General features: G+C 45.6%; 1 protein-coding gene across 2 annotated transcripts in view; it reads right to left on the bottom strand.

The window, feature by feature from the left end:
* STK25 (serine/threonine kinase 25) overlaps window positions 1–20,071 on the bottom strand; it is a 322,140-nt gene that overhangs the window by 121,541 nt on the left and 180,528 nt on the right. For both annotated transcript variants that reach the window (XM_078665687.1, XM_078665686.1), the window contains exon 5: window positions 17,979–18,136. In XM_078665687.1, the coding sequence (XP_078521813.1) occupies window positions 17,979–18,136 (158 nt within the window). The remainder of the gene's footprint in view (window positions 1–17,978; window positions 18,137–20,071) is intronic.

The raw sequence follows: 20,071 nt of genomic DNA, 5'->3' as shown, positions 1-20,071 counted from the left end.
TAAATAACGGTGATGGATCAAGCCCTGATCTTTGGACTGGGTAAGAGTGGTCTGCTTAATTCAGACACTCTGTTCATCACCACCCCCTTTTCTGAATCGTAATTTGCGGTGGTCAGCATGCAGGAGTGTAAAGTCAGACTTGACTTTGTTGATGCGGCCTTCTAAGGTGGTCCGGGCTTGCGGCAGGGCTTCACCGATCTGAGTCACGGCCTGTAGCACAGAGTCTATTTTTGTTTCCAGATTAGAACGTTGTAGTGTGTCCGATGCTTCAGACTTGTGATCCGAATTGTGGTAAATAAATAATTAATTACCGGTACTATTTTTGACTAAATTAACAATAACAGATAGCTCAATAAATAAGAGGCAGGATCCGATGTATCCGATTTGAACAGGCTTTATTCAGGCAAAAGGGAAGGGACTGGATCGGGACAGCCTGAAATAAAATAGGAAGGAAGGAAGGCAGCTGCACCATTTCATTAACAGTGCAGTGTATATATAGTAAGACATTTCAAATACATTACATACAGTAGGCGTAACTTGTGACAAGCGTAAGATAAGAACACATGGGCGGAAACAGAAGGCGTGCACAGGGCGTGTACTGAGACATGTGATGTGAAACGTCATAGAAGTGTCATGAATGGGCGGAAACATGGAGGGGGCTACCTGAGAGCAGCTGGGACCTTTAACCTAGTGGTGCGCGCAAACGGGCAATGACGTGTTACTAGGGAGAACTGGGGGCTATGACTTCTGCACTAGAAGAGGAGACTAAAGTCTGCGGTGTCAGGACGACATGTACCTATAGCATATCTGGTATCTGGTGTTTGGAGTACATGTTGATAGAATCTAAAAGTTATCAGGGCAAAGGCTACTTGACACTAAGGCTGGTGCATGCATCTATTCTACATGTATTGCGTGTGCTATGAATCTTCTATGAATATTAATACAGTATTTCTCTTACATGGAGACAGAAAGACTAGACTATAGCTGAAACTCTGATGCGGTTCAGTAGCTTAGGAATGCAGAAGACGAGAAACTGGACTGATAACTGGAAGCATAACATATTCTTGGCAGACAGGCAGGCAGAGCCAGGCCGGGCACCGCGCTGCTTGGCAGGAAGTAAGTGAAGGGTCAGGGATGCAGGTGGGGGCTGTATCGCTCCTCGGAGTGGGTTCAGGAGACTGGAGCTTGAATCTAGTGTCCGGGCCCCTTGAGGCCTAGAAAACGGGGACAATGCGATGAATTAACGTGCACACTGTAAAACGTGGCAACATAGGCCTAATACTCGTTGCTTTCACGAGAACTGGATACTGGCATACTAGAGTTGGACACAACTATAATTGCGTCTTTAATCGATCATAGGGGGATATATGCATATCGATCATGCACATATAACATAGGGTGGGGAACACGTAGGCACATATAACAAGGCAAAATTCAATTTTCCTCATTCCTTCCTTGTGACCTACGTTTCCATCAGGAAACATCAATATTCATGATACCATCTATCTGTTCATATAGCATCATTTGCTCGTCTCGAATTGTCTTGGAACGGGATTAATGGACTAGGAATACAAGAGGTAGCACACAAGCCGCAAATCGCAGGGCCACATTGTAAACAGAGGCAGCAACTGAATATGATCATTACTGCTATACCCAGGAATGACAATACTTTCCATCCCCAGGCAGATATGATACTCCAGAGCCAACCGGACCATGTCCAGGTGCCTGGATTTTGGTGTAACTGATGGGCAATTTTATGAAGTCTGGTTATAGCTGAATAAACAGACGGCGCGTTATTAGGAATGAAAATGCAGCAACTAGATCCGATGACTCTACATGCTCCTCCTCTATCGGCCAGTATGACGTCAAGAACGAGACGATTTTGGAGCACGACAAATCTAATGGCAGATTGCTCTTCAGTTAAATTACCTAGAGCGGAAGTAGTCTCATTCACTACTGCTTCAAGGGTTCTGGTTAACCTACGTATTAACTTATTATTCTGGACAGGACCTATAAAGAAAAAGAAACCTTTATTGAAGTCTTGATATTGTTCTAGGGCAGTTTCAGTTTGATCGACAATTGGGGACTCAGTCTCCCTTCTATGTCTAACGTGTACTAGATGTGTGTTTCTGTGATAATCAGATGGGGCTAGAAAAACTGGTGGCAGTAGGAAGGCCATATAACATGTTCCATCCCAATCGAGGGGCAGACGTACATATGCGGTCTGACCACAAACAAAATAAGAATGACGTGAGGCTTTGAAAATAGATTTCCCACTGTCACTATACTCGACCATAGTAGTACAATCACTATGTCCTACATGTGCGGAACCATTCTTTCTGACACATAATTCGCCTTTTACTGGTAGAACTGAAATAGCAGGCAAATCTGGAGTAGTATCGGACTGAACATTCAAAACCATGAAATTCGAGGAATAATTACCTAAATCATATACTTCATTTTCTAGATCTAACCCTGTTCTATGGGAAAGACCTTGCTTGTCTGGGAAACATGTTCTATTCAGAAAGGGACATATCATTTGAGGATGACGTTAACGTGGACCATGCTCCACACGAACCATTATGTGAAAATGGATAGGGAAAGAGTGGCAGAACTCCCTTCGATGTCTGGAAAGGGGGGAGTCGACCACACACCCAACAATTAGTGGCATTGCTGGTCTGGTGTGAATAGTGCAGCATTCGGATAAAAGTATTATTACGCATAGCAAGACGATAGGATAACTCGTGAGGAGGCAGGTCACTAAATGTGTGCTCTACTGTAACATTAGAAAACATATGTACATGTGAAATAGGAAAACATAAATGTAACGCATAACTGATGCATGTAACCATAAGGCTTAAAAATAATAGAAAGAACAGAGTAATGATACATCGACTGCAAAGATTCTTTCGATAGCGTATTTTCTTAGAGTTTTGACTAACTCTCTCACTGTGTGGGTCTGTCTTATACATGTCAGGAACCTGTCTAACCGTTTCACCCGAGAGGGACTTAGACAATTAAACTGGCTGACTTACTAGACCTCAACTTGGATTTATACTCCTGCTGCGGAGTTTTCTCTAACAGGGGAAGTTTAGATACAGTTTCTGGCCAGTCCTTGAGAAAAGATTTAGCTTTGAGTCCATGGAATTTCTTGACGTGGCTGGCGTGTAGCCACCCTTTTCGGTTTTCAATCTTCACTGCAGTCCGGGTGGTGAGGAGAACGAGGCGGGGCTCCTTCCAGCGGGGCTCCAGCGGACTTGAACGATCAAAATTCCTTATAAGGACGAAATCACCTGGAACAACCTCGTGCGGTTTCACTTCGGTGTTGTCTGGAAATGCAGCGGCAACCTGTGAACGACAAGATTGTAGTGCAGACATCAAGGAGGCAAGGTAATCTGTCAGCATATTACTGTCAACATCGGTAATGGTACGGGGTCTAGGTGTACCCCACATGTTGGGGGGACGACCAAACACTATCTCATACGGGGACAGACCTGAACGGGAGTGAGCGACCATTCTCATATAAAAAAGGGCGACTGGCAGTGCTACTATCCAATCTACACCTTTCTCTGCACATACTTTGGCGATGCGGATTTTCAGAGTCTGGTTATGTCTCTCTACGAGACCGGCTGCTTCAGGATGGCGTACACAATGGAACTTCCACTGGTACCCTAACAGAAGGGAAACTTGTTTCATGAGCTCGGATGAGAATGGCTGGCCGTTATCTGAATACACGACCCTAGGTAATCCATAGCGGGGAAAGAACTCACGAACCAACTGCCTGGCAGTGGTCGCAGCTGTGTAATCTGGAACTGGATATGCTTCTGTCCACCTGGACAAAGCGCATACAACTACGAGGACATACTTGAAACCTCGACATCGCTCCATCTGAATATAATCCATCTGGAGGACTTCAAAAGGGTGGTCGGGAGGATGGAATCCACCTTGTTCCACCGGGACACCTTTACCTGGATTGAACTGACAACAGATCATGCAGGTACGTACTTTCTGCTTGGCTGCTGCTCGTAAATGCTTGTTGAACCAAATGTTCTGGATACTGTCTAACATGGCTTTTTCTCCTAAGTGTGCTGGACTATGTGCGGTGTTAATAATGACTTGAACCATAGAGTCGGGGAGAAACCATGTGGCTTTTCCCTTCGTCAACCATCCTTGATCTGTCTGGACCCCTCCTTGTTCGGACCATTTCTTGATTTCATCGGGAGTAACATGTGACTGTATATCTATTACATCTTGTGTAGGGTCCTTAACTGTCATACAAGTAGTCTGATCTGGAATGTGTGTCGGTGTCGTGTTAACTGGAATGTCTGGAGTCTGGGCTGTAAGCTTGGCTGTTCGATCTGCTAGATCGTTACCCTGGGAAATGATGTCAGTGACTTTCGTATGTGCTTTGCACTTCATGATAGCGATAGCTGTCGGTAAATGTATTGCTTCTAACAGAGCTTGAATGAGGGGGCCATGCTGAATCTTGGTTCCATGAGAAGTCATGAAACCCCTTTCCTGCCAGAGCACTCCAAAGTCGTGTACGACTCCGAATGCATAACGTGAATCTGTGTATATGTTTACTTTCAGGTTCTTGGCACCTATGCAGGCTTGGGTCAGAGCGACGAGCTCTGCTGCTTGAGCAGACAGGGTGTCAATACGATGTGTTTCTATAACTTCGGTGTCAGTAGTCACTGCATACGCGGCTACTAGTTCTCCTGTACTTGTTCTCATACATGAACCATCCACATAAAGTGTCAGGTCGGGATCAGGCAATGCAATGTCTGTCAAGTCTTGTCTTGGCTTTGTCATAGTGTTAACAACTTCCACACAGTCATGTGTGGCAGGATTAGAGGTAACTGACGGTAACAATGTAGCTGGATTTAAAATGGTGCAGCGTCTGATTTCTATGTGTGGCTGGAACAGTGTCAGTTCATAACCTGTTAAACGTGCAATTGTCAAGTGCTGAGTCTGTGTTCGGTTTAAAAGAACTTCCACGGAGTGCGGGACTTGTACTGTCAGGGAGTGTCCTAACACTATGGAATCACTTTGTCTGATAGCTAGTGCTGTGGCTGCAACTGACTTGAGGCACGCAGGCAGCGCCTGGGCCACCGGATCTAATGTGCTAGAAAAATAAGCACAGGGCTTGTATTGTCCTGCTTGATCTTGTGTGAGAACAGATAATGCAGTACCATCACGTTCAGTAACAAAAAGTGTAAAAGGCTTACTGTAGTTCGGTGTTGCTAGAACAGGTGCTTTACATAAAGCTTTCTTTAACTCATTGAAAACAAGTGTATGTTCCTGGGTCCAAGGGAGGACAGTCGATACGGCTGCCTCCTGTGTCGTTAACTGTATTAGTGGGTTGGCTAGAAATGCATACTGAGGAATCCATTGTCTGCAGTAAGAAGTGAGGCCGATAAAAGCTCGTACCTCCTTCTGTGTCTTGGGCTGTGGAAGACGTGCTATTAACTGGATACGGTCTGGTGTCAACTGCCTACCCCTCTTGGACAGTAAGTGTCCTAGGTAGACCACTTGCTGGACACAGAATTGTAATTTGGAAGGGGACACCTTGTGCCCCATCTCGGCCAAAAAATACAGGACTGTAAGTGACGCACGTTCGCAGTCACGTTCAGAACGGGCTGTGATCAGTAGATCATTGACATACTGGAGCAGGGCAGTGTCAGTTGGCATGTGAATATTGTCTAGTTGTCTTTTAAGTGCTTGACTGTAAATACTAGGACTTTCTGTGAATCCTTGAGGAGCTCGTGTGAATTTATAGCTTCTTCCATTTAAACAGAAACCGAAAAGGAACTGGCTGTCTGGATGAATAGGGACACTAAAGAATGCGTTCTTGAGATCGATAACTGTAAAGAACGTGGCTTCAGAATCAATGGCTGTCAAGAGTGAGGAAATATCAGGGACCACTGGGTATTGGGGTATGATACATTTATTAAGTTCTCGAAGGTCAATCACTAATCGATAAACTGGAGGTACATTTGGATCAGTACGTTTCAGGACTGGAATGATAGGAGAATTACATACATTGGAGTCAGTTTCTACAACCACTCCTTGAGCAATAAGCTCGTCAATAATTTTGGATAAGGCTGCTACAGCCTCAGGTGACAATTTGTACTGTCTGATTCGTGGTAATACAACACCTTGCTTCAGGGTGACACGATGGGGTGTGATATGCATACAACCTACATCAGTTGGACCATGCGCCCATAAATGCTGTGGTACATTCAATAATCTTGGATCAAAATCACGTAATACATAATGACCTTTAAAATCACGGAGAAACAGTCGCACCCCTTCTGGGGAGCAGCATATTACTGCCCCTAATTCTTTCAAAGTTCTAATGCCTAACAGATTCTCTGGACAAGATTTCGTGAGTAACAAATCAGTAGTTCGGGACAATGGACCGACTTCTAGAGTAACTGGTTTCGATATTTCATTAACAATAGGCTTTCCTGAAAATCCAAGGGAAACATTTCTAGAGCCTGAGAGTGGAGCCCCTGGAACCTCGTCATGACTGATGGTAGTCCTACTTGCCCCTGTATCGATCAGAAACTTTCTGTCTTTCCCCAATACTTGACTGTGTACATAGGGACCCTCTTGATCTACAGGAATCTCGATGAGAGGCAAGCCTACCTCCCTCTCTAGGCTGTTTCATGAATATGGCTGATAATCTGGATACTCTGACTGTGCATACTGGTACATCTGTTGTGTAACATGTTGTGTTGCAGCTATAGGCTGCGGTACTGTAACTGTCTGTTGTGCATTCTGCGGTGGCTGGGAAGTCTGTGAAACTTGTTCTTGTCTAGACGGACGTGGTCTTTCTTTCGTCTTACCAGTAGCTATGTTGTGTTTCAGAACTGCACATTCGTTTATATAATGACCTGGCTGTTTACAGTAATTGCATGTCCCTTTAACGGGAGCTGCAGGATGACTGGCTTGATTCGGACCCCTCTTCTGACTGTCTTGTGGAACAGACTGTGCAACTAATACTTTCATTTTCGTGTCTTTCATACGTCTCTTTTCGTGTTCCTGCTCTTCCCTGATTCTGTTCTGGTGGTACTGGAGCATCTGGAGCATCTGTGACGGAGTATTAGCTTGCCAGGTACTTTCGACTTTCAGTACTCGATTTTTAACTTGTGGACTTGAATTCTCGACTAGTTTGGTAACAAAAAGATGAGGGTACGATTCACTACTTGTTTTCAGACCACTATTAATAATGAAACATTTCTCAAATCTAGAATAAAAATCACTGGTATCTTCGTCTTGTTTCTGTTTACAGGCAGAGATGGCATCCCAATCTTCCTTTTTCGTGGCTAGTAATCTTGGCAAAACTTGTATTAACAATTCGGGCAAAGCTTTAGCTTTATCCCCAAGACCGGTACCTGGTACTCGTGTATTATCTTCAGTTTCTAATGCTGTCCAATCTATCTTTTTCTCTCCCACCTCCCATTCTTTTTCTTTTAATTTTTGATATATGCCCGCAGGCAACAGGACTTTTAACATTTTAATAATATCAGGATACGTGTATTCTCCCATACGGAGCATGTCCTTTAATTCACGGTGAAACCCTGCTGGATCTTTATCATGACAGGGAATTAACTTTTTCATTTCTAAGAGTTCTATTTTCGTGATAGGGGTGTAAACAAATACTCGTTCTAGACTACCATCTTCTCCCTTAACTGGATGTACTTCTCGTAACGGATTCTGTCTGTCTATGTAGAATGATTTATTTTCTGGGGGTGAGACATGAACAAAATGTGGATTCAGAAACGTTCGGTACTTGTGGCGCTGTTCTAGTATGACACTAATTAAATCGGTACCTAGACCTTTCCATCTGTATTGGAGTAACTCGTTCAATACGTCATGTAGAGGACCTGGATCAGAATGTTGTTCCTCATACAGTGTAATGAGGTGCTGAATCATATACATACCCACCAGACGTTGCTCGGCTGGGGGCAGTTATAGAAACGTTTGGGCCACTATTTCGTCTGGAAACGTGGTAGAATCACTAGTCCATCGGACTGCTGATCGGGCTAGTTCTTGTTCATGCATTGTACTAAGCTCGCTATACCCTATTCGTGATTTCAGAATGTGATCGGTAGCTTGGAATACTTGCTCAAGAGAACACTGTTCTGGTACTGGAGGAGGAAAAGTTTTCTTGTAATCTAGGCGTGAATGTCGGTCGGAAAGTCTAGTTCTACCTACATACGCTATTCTGGAGGGATTCTCGCTGTCTACCTCTTCAGTAGAAGAGTCACTCTCTTTCTCGGTTGCTCTCTTTGCTTCTCGTTCCTTGTGTATACGTATTATTTCCTTACGAATTTTCTTATACATACTCTCTATACAACCTTGTGTCTTGTGTTTTCCATCGGCTATATTGTCACTCCACCTGGTTAGGACTTTCAGTTCTTCTTGATCTTTTCCTGGATAATCTTGCTCTCTTACTAAACTATTAATCAGGAACTTTAAAATCATGAGCTGAGTCTCGACTTTTCTTTGAACCATGGCTTCGTGAATACTTCCTGGATTCTCTCCTGTACGGATGAAACGATATATTCTGTTCAGATGTTCCTTCATATCGGGCAGGGTGATCAAAAAGCTGGCCACCCGTCTTAAACGTACTGAATATAAGATCATGTGATCTTCGCCTGGAACTGGATCATATATACAGTCAGTAAGAAGTCGCTTGAGATCTGTGTATGTCGCCACTTTTGGCGTACGCTGTAACGCTACGTCGTGCAGCGTCAGACGTTTCGGTTGAGGCGGGGTGCGAGGAGAACCTCCCCCCGCGGCACCTAAACTAGAATCGTCGGTGAATACTGTACGGGCTGGCAGAGTGACTGGCAAAACGGGTACATTTACTGTGGGCTGGTCCGGGGGTGCTGGCACATTAACTTGGCCCCCGGGAACAGTAGTTGGCGGGACAGGAATTACATTATTAACGGGAGCAGGCGGAACAGGATTTGCATAGGCTGGGACGGTGTCGTCCAAGTAGGACGAAAGAAATATGTCAGCTGCGGTCGGTTTATGACGTAGCTTAATCGGGACCATTGGCGGCGGTAAATTACAGGGTACTTCCGGGGTTGCCCTCGGCAAGAAGAGGATACATGCCTTTAATAAGGGCATTTCTCTGTCTGTCTGACTGTTCTGCTCTAACTCGTTCACCTTCTTCTATTAATTCCCTTTCTTGGGCTTTTTCGGCGGATTCCCTACCTAATTCTGTTTTTCTGAATTCTTTTTCGGTTCTTTTATGAGATTCTTTGCGCCATAACTCGATGGCATCTTTCTGGGACTGTCTGGCTTTCTTTTTCCATAATGCTTCTTCTACTCGCATGATGCACTCGGCATCCCATGTACCTGATACGGGCCATCTATATTTCTCTTCTAGTTCCTTAGTATAGTCCGCCCATAAGTCTAGATATATTATGGCATCTAAGCCATGCTTGTGATACATAAAATGTCCTGGACTGTCCCTGGGAGGGACAGGAACTGCTTCTTCGAGTAACCCTTTTCTGGTCTTTAACTGACGTAATTTCGAGAACAGAGGCATTTTCAGTAATACACTTGGAACACAATACACAATAATCACAGTAATAGAATAGCAAACAAATCTCTCATACCACGACATAAAAATACATTAATAACAGTTCGAACAGAATACTACCTGATACACTGAAAACAGAACACATGAATTTCTCGAGAACAGACTTACTAGAATTACTGGATGCACTGCTAAAACAGTACAGAACATACCGGTCCCATAAAGAGACACGTCGGACCCGTATCCACCTAGGTGGATACTTCGGACTGGATCTGTGTACCCAAACCCAACGGACCAGGAACAAACTAATGATCCTGTCTAGATACTTCCCCCGCGACGGTACTCACCGGGAAGCAGAAACTGGAAGGCCTCGGACTGGACTGCTACGACGTCGGACTACGAACTTCGGAAACAGGTGGGCCTCCGGATACTTCGGACCTTGCTCTCTCGGCTTGGGCTCTGGTCGGGACGAACCGCATTCCACACCGCTTCGTCTGGATGTCGGACCGCAGTCTCCGTCTCCTCCGTGGGCCTGAGGGAGACTTGAAGCAGAAATATCTGCACGTGCACGGTATTGTTCCGTCACGGCTGCAGAGGGTCAGGGGACCGGCGTTGCATCGCCAGCGCGTGAGGAAGGGGTAAGTCCCTGTTTGGGCGCCATTATGTGGTAAATAAATAATTAATTACCGGTACTATTTTTGACTAAATTAACAATAACAGATAGCTCAATAAATAAGAGGCAGGATCCGATGTATCCGAGTTGAACAGGCTTTATTCAGGCAAAAGGGAAGGGACTGGATCGGGACAGCCTGAAATAAAATAGGAAGGAAGGAAGGCAGCTGCACCATTTCATTAACAGTGCAGTGTATATATAGTAAGACATTTCAAATACATTACATACAGTAGGCGTAACTTGTGACAAGCGTAAGATAAGAACACATGGGCGGAAACAGAAGGCGTGCACAGGGCGTGTACTGAGACATGTGATGTGAAACGTCATAGAAGTGTCATGAATGGGCGGAAACATGGAGGGGGCTACCTGAGAGCAGCTGGGACCTTTAACCTAGTGGTGCGCGCAAACGGGCAATGACGTGTTACTAGGGAGAACTGGGGGCTATGACTTCTGCACTAGAAGAGGAGACTAAAGTCTGCGGTGTCAGGACGACATGTACCTATAGCATATCTGGTATCTGGTGTTTGGAGTACATGTTGATAGAATCTAAAAGTTATCAGGGCAAAGGCTACTTGACACTAAGGCTGGTGCATGCATCTATTCTACATGTATTGCGTGTGCTATGAATCTTCTATGAATATTAATACAGTATTTCTCTTACATGGAGACAGAAAGACTAGACTATAGCTGAAACTCTGATGCGGTTCAGTAGCTTAGGAATGCAGAAGACGAGAAACTGGACTGATAACTGGAAGCATAACATATTCTTGGCAGACAGGCAGGCAGAGCCAGGCCGGGCACCGCGCTGCTTGGCAGGAAGTAAGTGAAGGGTCAGGGATGCAGGTGGGGGCTGTATCGCTCCTCGGAGTGGGTTCAGGAGACTGGAGCTTGAATCTAGTGTCCGGGCCCCTTGAGGCCTAGAAAACGGGGACAATGCGATGAATTAACGTGCACACTGTAAAACGTGGCAACATAGGCCTAATACTCGTTGCTTTCACGAGAACTGGATACTGGCATACTAGAGTTGGACACAACTATAATTGCGTCTTGAATCGATCATAGGGGGATATATGCATATCGATCATGCACATATAACATAGGATGGGGAACACGTAGGCACATATAACAAGGCAAAATTCAATTTTCCTCAGAATGCGCGGGGGCTTATATCGATCTCGTGGAGGGTGCTCCTCTGCCCGCACGTGGTTTACCCATGGCGCCAGGTGGCGATAAGACACTTGTAATGGAGATTACAGGGAAGGATTCGGTCAGCAGCCGCTTGATCACAGAGAATAGGGCACTAGCAGGTTGCTCAGCAAACAGATAGATGTCCAGATGTGTGCGAGTGCTTCATCAGCACCAGTGGAGGCCGTAGTCGAAGCCACGTCCGGTCCGCGTTACTCAACTACGGAATGGTAGCCAGTAGATGTAGGTACAGTGCACAATGGTAATATTCTTCCATACAGGTGCTGGTGTACCCAATGGCATAGATGCCGTGTGTTCCCACGCCTTTGGGCTTAGTGGCGTCCAGGTGTTCAGAGCGGCAGGGTGTAATATATGCTGGTAGAGCTCAAATGCCTCAGTTATGTGCTTAATGGCTCGGTCCCACTACAGCCTTGCCTGCAAATGTCAGCGTTCCATGCGTCTTAGATCCGCCCAGGCTTCCTCAGTGTCCAGCAGTTCCTGGGAAATGCGCAACATAGTTCTGCATTGTGCTAGCAGCACATCTTCAGGCGGCCCACCCGTAACCGGTGTTCACTCTAGAGGCTCTCCCCGGTCACTGATGGAGTAAGGGGGAAGCTACTGCCCAGGGACACGCTATTGTAGACACCGGGAGTAAGCTGTGCGCCTCACCGTGTCCGTCTGTGGTTTCTTGGGTCACCGTGCACTCACCACCGCCGGGTGGGGGTTCCTCACCTTGTTGATCTGCCTCACCAGCCGCTGTTCCCAGGCTCCAAGCAGTGTCGGACAAAGCGCGGGGTCGCAGCTACATCCGGTCCGCCATCAAAAACGCTAAGCTGCCATATTACTGTGCCATAACAGCACAGTCCTGCCGTCTCTAATCAGTAGTCGCTCCTCGCAGCTCACCAATGTGCACTTTTTGTGCACTCCGGATACTAGTCCAGCACCATTCAGGGGTGTGGGGGGGCCGCGCTGCTGTACAGGCCTTACCTCCCGACGTTTAAGAACAACTGACCACAGTGAAACAATCTGCACGGCAAGGCCTCAGCTGGACGCTCCCAGTCTCCTTGCTCTGCAGCAGGCATGTTTATAGAGCGTGCATTCGGGCTTTCAGTTTATATAGTGAAACCTGTATTGAGGCGAACTGCGTAGGGCAACTTCTAAGCATCAAGTGCCTCAACACCTCGTTACGCCGTCAGCTCAGTTGGCCTCTTCCAGCCCCGGGACTTAAGTGCATGCTCCGGTCAGCAGCACTCGATCACAGTCGCGGCGAGTCAGCAGCCATGTGATGTAGACGGCAATACTTCACCAGATCAGCAGCTATCGGTCTGGAACTTGATGTACACCATCATGGAGGGACCTCCAACCCATCAGGCCAAAGGCAACGGCTTCAGATGGTCCGCTGCGCAGGAGAAATTACAAATTTGTGGGCCGAGAGACGACGCCTCTTCTGATTGCATCCACCATCTTGGTTAGGTAGCCACGCCCCCCGACCCACCGCTTTCCTCATGTGCATCTAATCAAATGTTTTCTTTCTTTACTGAACGAATTTGGTCTCTCCAACTCTGAGAATTTTTTTGCATTCCATACCCTTCCACTCTTGGTATGAACTTTTTTTTCTTAATTTTTGAGTTGACAGGTTGCATGAATTCTATCTACTGTATTCATTGTTCAGTGTACTCTGAAGCCAGTTCCACCTGCAGTGGCACCCACAACATGGTTAGATTATCAAACAGATTAAAGAAGTATGACAACACCATATAATCTCCACCCTCCAGGCCTTGAAGCCCAACCCAACCACTTATTTCCAAAATGTCATATGATGCTCACATTCACACAAGAGTATACATGCAGCAGGCATCGTCTGTGGTATGTCAGAGCAGTATTTAATGTCGAATAAACATAACTTATGTAATATCATCCCAGAGTGTTAAAAAAAAAAGTTGGAAAGATCATCCACATGTCCTTGGACAAAGTAGGTTTACAATTTAGCATTCTCACAATAGTACACCAAGTTGCGTTACCAGTCTCCCCACCCTGGAACTCAAGCCTTTCATCCAGGTCTGTAACATTCTTTGCTTGTCTAACAGTAAAGCCAAAGCTGTCAGTTTCCACAATGGCCTTGGAACATCCAAGACATATCTCATAGCGACAGAAGTAGTATGAGGGGTCAACTTCGTCTCGCTCATCGTGGATCATGTATGTGTGATTTGCGCCCAGAAGGTTTTTATATACACCCTCACTGTCTCAAGGCGGGAGACATCTGTTACATTGCGGTCTTCACACCGCAATACGTTTACAAAGCAGGAATTAGAACGCAAGTCGTACTTGCCATCTAACTTGCGCTGGATGGCGCTATACACTAAGGAATAGTATGATTTACTATTTCAACACCTTCCCTACTGTTACGTAGGCTGGAGGTGGAATGGTAAATCATACTACTCTTAAGTCCAGCACCCTCCAGCGCAAGCCGTTGTAACGACTTGCGTTGTAATGCTTGCGTTGTAGACGTATTGCGGTGTGAAGAACACGATGTAACGTCATATATTCTCTCAAGCCATGTGTATGAACCATTTGGGGTGTTCTACAGAAGATTGGACTCAGTCAGCTCACTAAGGGCCCAATGCACAGTGCAGGACACACACTGGACCCCAACAGATCTCTACGTTACCCCCGACATGACAGTTTTGATTGTTAAGGTCTGCTAATCACAATTAAATGACAAGCACCACAGGAATCTAACTTGTGCACCTAAACTTAATTAAAAAAAACATCTTGACAGAAACACCAGGATATTAGTATTTTGTTTTACTGGCCCGACTCCCACCCACCTGTTCACAGGTCATCGGACCGGTCTAGGTCCTCGAGATTCCACTTCTGGCCTTCGCTGCTGCTCTCCCCGATCACTCTCTCCGCTTTCTCCTCTGCTCACTTCTCGCTCCTTGCTATCGCTGCTTCTTGCTCCTCTTTAATTGTGACCTTTTGGCCAATTCTCTTCTTCCCCTTTTTGCTGCTCCTGCTCTTTTGCCCTTCTACCCACTTCTTGCTCCCTATTTACTGCTCCCTTGCTTTGTGACCTTCTTGACTTTTCAGCTCTTTTTCCCTTTTTGCTGCTCTCTTTCACTTGTCCTTCTGCTCACTGCTTTGCTATATTTGCTTCTGGCTCGTGGGCTAGTATAACCTTTTACCCTTTTGCTCTTTCTCCCCTTTCCTGTTCCTGCCCTTCTGCTCTCATTTCTCTCTCTTTTAATGTTTAAGTCCTGCTTTTCTGGCTTCATTTCTCCTGCTTACTCGACCGTTCGTACCCTCTTGCGACTCTCGCATCCGCCCCTCACCCTCTCCCACCACCAACTTGTTACCTGTTCCAGTCCCTTCCTGCATCTTCTTCTCGCCCTCTCCCACCCTGCCCACCACCCGCTCTGTACTCCTCTCACCTCCCAGGACCTACTTAATGGCAGCCACGCACCAAAGCCAAGACTGTCTGTGCTTATCTGCGCCTGGACCTCGCCCAGCGCCACAAACCCTGGTTCAACTGACAGCTGCAGCTACACGGCCACCGCTCTAAAACTGCTCCACCGAGGACGCCACCATGTTTGCTGCAACAGTGCAGCACCCCACTCCACGGTATGTCCTCTCACCATCTCCTCACTACCTCTACATACCAGCACTCACTGCCCACACACACAACCCCAACAACTCGGACCCGGGACCCTCCCATGCCGGCAGACATGTCTCTTCGGCGCTCCTACCAGGCGAGATTCCATCACGGGCTTCACGCCCTTTGACAATATTCTTGCTATAAAAATCGAAATTCAGTACTCCTCGATGTCTCGAGAACACCGGAAGAGCTGGAAATACTGGAAGGAGACCCTAGTAGAGAGCGAACGCTGCAGGCTCAGGTCTGGCACGGACAGGGCTCACATCGGTGTGCACAATGCCTGCAACCACATCGGTGAATCCTACTCTCTGCTCGTTCATATCGCTCACTATGATATGATATCATATTCTTCTTGATCATCCCCTGGCCTTACGGGCATGACCGCAATTTATTCCCCTTCTGCCTGCCCTCCAGCTTCGCCTCCAATCGGACATCTGGGAACCGTGAGTCCTCTCCAGTTATGGGGGTGCAGTGGTGGTGAATCTACTCGGTGCTGCGGTGCGACGCTCCTGGGCTTTTCCGTACCATTCTGAGCCTGGGAGGCGCCGCCCCTGAAACCCCCCCCCCCCCAAACTCCCTTTTCGCCAAGACTACTCCCTAACTTCCATGCTGACTTCCCCGGACCTTCTTCTAGCGGATCGTCGACACCTATGCCCCCGTGGTCCAGAGCCGGTGCATGCATCTAACAGCCTTCTGTTTGCCTTTAGTTTTGTGGCTGCGTCTCCCCTCTGACACTACACAATGGACTCTTGCTCTCTGGGTACCTCCTTTGGATTCTTGACTTTGGTGACTTTTGTGCATCCCGCCATTTTTTGGAGATGGTCTCCGTCTATACCCAGGACCAGCCATTTTGTTTGACCTTTGTTCCGTTCTTTCTTCCCTCCCCACCCCTCCTGATGACCATCAAGCGGTTTTTCTCTTTTCGCTGAACTGATATATATATATATATATATATATTATAAAATTGTCCAAGCCTACTCGCTGTTAAAATGTAACCCTGTGTGAATTTACTATTTGTATTTATCTAGAACTCTAACCACTAGTATATGTAGTATACCTTTATACTTACTACCATTCCTATGTGATTTTAGAGTTTATCTGTGTGTATCTCTTCTTTGAGTGACTTTACAACTTGTACATTTGCAATTTTTTCTGTTTGTATCTCTTATGTAACTCATGTAATCCAAAGTCCTTATGTAACGCAACTGGTTCTTTTGCGCTATAAATAAAATTGCATTAAATAAAAATTAAAAAAATTAAAAACTTGCATGCATGCTCCTCAACACATGCTTGTTCAGCAAAAAATGTCACTAAGGTCTGGGACTTCATTGACACTCACGCATCCAACCTCCTCTTTCTCACCGAAACCTGGTTCAAACCAGCGTCGGCACCAGACATCACCATGGCCATTCCAAAACTGCACAATATTGTGCATCGGGATCAACAACACATAGACTTGTCATTGTCCACAGGAACTCCATCAGATGACCCACATTCACAGACTCCGACACACCCTTCACGGAACACTTGCACTTCAAGCTGCAGATAGACAAAAGAACCACAATCGAAGGAACCCTTGCATACCGACCTCCTTGACCACGGACCAGCTTCAGCAAACACATCACTGACTTCATTGCCCCCTCTCCAGCAGCTCCAAAGTATTAATTCTACTGGATGACCTCAACTTTCAAATGGACGACCCCATGGACTTCAACTATACATACCTGCTTGAAAGCCTGAACATTAAGCTCACTCAGCATTTCCAGGGCCCAACGCCCAACGTACAACGTCGGACACAAGTTGGACCCCATCTTAACCTCCAGTGACAAGGTGAAATTCAGCCACATCACCCTTCGCCCATGGATGGACCACACCATCGTCCATTTCCACATCACAGCGCCACAAGCCACCCCACAAGAAAGGCGCCAAATGCACCAGGACGCAGCTGGAAGAAAGTGAAGGAAACACACTGGCTCAGCACCCTAAAAGCCAACCAACCAGACTCCACCAACAATCTAGCCAACAACATGTGAAACGTTAACAGTTAGATCACAAACTGCGCCAGAAGCCAGCCACCCATTAAGAAAACCAAACATAGGAGAAACCAAAAAGCAGGCCAGCTGGTACAATGACGACCTCAGAGAATCAAGGCGCTACTGGAAGCACCTTGAGAGAAAATGGAGAACCAGCTGAGACCACAGCCAGAACCACTTAAACGGCCATACTCCGACACTACCACCACCAACTGAGTGAAACCAAGAAAACAATCCCAGCACTGAGAATAGAAACCAGGTCCAACTTGAACAAGGGACCCACGTCTGGGCATACCCTGCCAACTTGGGGCAAACAAATAAAACACAAGGCGATGATGGATGGAGCGCTGAAACTTTTCAGACACTGACCCTAAGTCACAGATCTTGGTTGAATCCATAATCGTTCTTTAACTCACTCCGCCACCCGAGTTCAGACCCAGCTATATGCAAATCAGACTTGACCCTGTGCCTCACGGAAACAGTCTTGCCGAACTGCCAAGCCAAAAGTTTCAGCACTACGTCCATCATCTCCTTGTGTTTCCTTTGTTCGCCCTAAGTTGGCAGGAAATGCCCAGACGTGGGTCCCTTGCTCACTTTGCTACTGGATTCAAGCTAGCCTGGCTAATGAAGGGTGTTACTCCGAAACGGGTCCCAGGATGCTGGTTTGCGGTCCAGGGAAGACTGCGCTTGGCATTTTGGGTTGGACTGTTCCAATGAGGCACAGGATCAATACTGAATTGAATTCTCAGTCTTGTTGATTCCTTGTCCTACCTCCTGGGCAAAGTGGTAGTACATGAGTAAAACTGTTTGCCAACTATCCAGTGGCAAGTACTCTAACCTTTCATGTTTTACATACCTCAGCACCTTTCTTACCTTAAAGTCATAAGCAGACTGTTTGATAACTTCTGGAGCCATCCAGAATGGTGTACCGACAAAAGTGTTCCTCTTGATCTGGGTATCCGTCAACTGTCCTGCCACCCCAAAATCCGCCAGCTTCACATCCCCTTGCTCCGAAAGCAGCACGTTAGCAGCTAAAAACAAAACATTAATAATTTTCACTTCACCAGACTCCATATCAATTTCAATAAGGCAAAAATAGCACCCCTAATTGTTAGAAAATGCGTTTTTTATTGGTTACAATTGAAACCTAAGGGGGAATCTCCAGGCATCAGAAACTTTGACTGTCACAACTGTTTCTATCTGCAGCTCTGCGCTTAGTTTTATCAAAATAGTTTTTTATAATAAGGAAATGCAATGTAAAAGTAATTTACAGGGGTTATTTCAGGCCATAATCTGTCTTTGTCCTGTATATTCTACATTTCTGGTGTAGAAACTTTTATTCTTGAATGTATGTTTTTTTTTGCGAATGTTTTTGATTCATTCGAATGTAACAAAGTTATTTGACTGGCGGACACATAAATATTTGTATACATTTTGCTGCCTTATGTTGTTCCAAAGTGAGCGTGCAACGTTACCCAGTGGTAAGTATTTACTATTGTTCTAAAGAGGACACAGGTGGCGCTGTCTGATCTGCCACTGCAAGTTGAATGTCATTAAAGCACACCATGTGTGTACTTGTACTTTACTGGAATTAGCAACGTGCTCTGTAGTCTAAGTGGTCCTTGCTGAAAGGCGCCATTATACTCTTGTGGGAAGATAACACGTCCCTGCCTGAAGTACACAGTTGCTAGCGATTGCCTTTATATCGAGAAGTAAACAAATGAACTATTATCACAACTGTGCAGGTGGCAGGCGAGCTTCTGTTGCGCCTTGTGTAATGCAGATTATTGTTCCCTAGGGCTTCAGCCAGAAATTCGCTTAGGCCTCCATCCCGAGTGCTCTTTAAAATCTAGTGGTGGCTGTCAATACTGCCCACTTCTGAATCATGACATCCACTGTATCTCCACGAATCTCTTCTCTTTCACGTGAAGATTCCACTTTCTAAAAGCATGTGGATTCTCTGGGTGAAAAACCGGTAGGAATAACGAGGAGGAATAGAGAAATGAAAGGCAAATCCCACTGCAATTCCCCATTTCAAACGGGACCCTCGGGGCACATTAATTCCTCCCACAACCCCAACCCAAAGATATCAGTATCCCCATTAATCAATATCTCTGGTGGAAGAGAAACACAGCCCATATTACTGTAGGCACGTGTTATGAAGCTATAATATTGCTAGACTCTTCAATAGTGCGCTACTGATGGGGGATGCACGCAGTCATTCCCACAGCAAAGGGTATAAAGGTTTCTTGTACTCATATTACCAAATATAGAATTTTCAGTTTTCCCATGTATGTATGATGTACAGTGACTGAGTAGAAGGTATTTTGAAAAGTCTAAATGCACTTAAATAAATGCCTCTATCTTCTAATGTGCTTATGAGATTCAAGAATGATCCTCACTTCAGAACCAACATTTTGGAGGATATCAGAGCTGTAAACCAGTACAAATGACAAACTAGAAGATAGTGAAGAGGAAACTGGCTGAGAGTTAATGCAGAGAGTTAATGCAGTAGAGCAGCTCATCAGCAAACAAATTGTAACCAAATACAAACTGTTGAACTCTGAACATCAATCTATTCCATCCTGAAAAGTTACTGATCTGGCCTAACTAGTTCATTTGCGAAGGAAATAGGATTTTAAAATCTCAATCTTTAAGACTACTGTAGCTAGGAAGGACAAACGATTATGTATTTAAAACCGAAAAAAACGTTGGTACTTATTAGCATGGGAAGCCCTTGTCATCTAAGCATTCATCTGTTTATTAGTGCTCTAGGAGTACAATTGAGCCTAAAGTAATTACGGTGGCCTCAGGTGCACTTTCCAGGGGAACAGGCATTTGCAATGCAATAGGTCTCGCATTAGGAAAGTTTGAGTTATTGGTATTGTAAATGACATTTTTTTTATTTCTGTGTTGGTTTTGAAAATTGCTAAATTAATAGCTTTGTCATTTACAATGCCAATAGT

This window comes from Lissotriton helveticus, chromosome 11 (assembly GCF_964261635.1).
Source record: "Lissotriton helveticus chromosome 11, aLisHel1.1, whole genome shotgun sequence".
NCBI classification, from domain to species: domain Eukaryota; kingdom Metazoa; phylum Chordata; class Amphibia; order Caudata; family Salamandridae; genus Lissotriton; species Lissotriton helveticus.
This window is presented reverse-complemented; position numbering and strand designations above follow the sequence as displayed.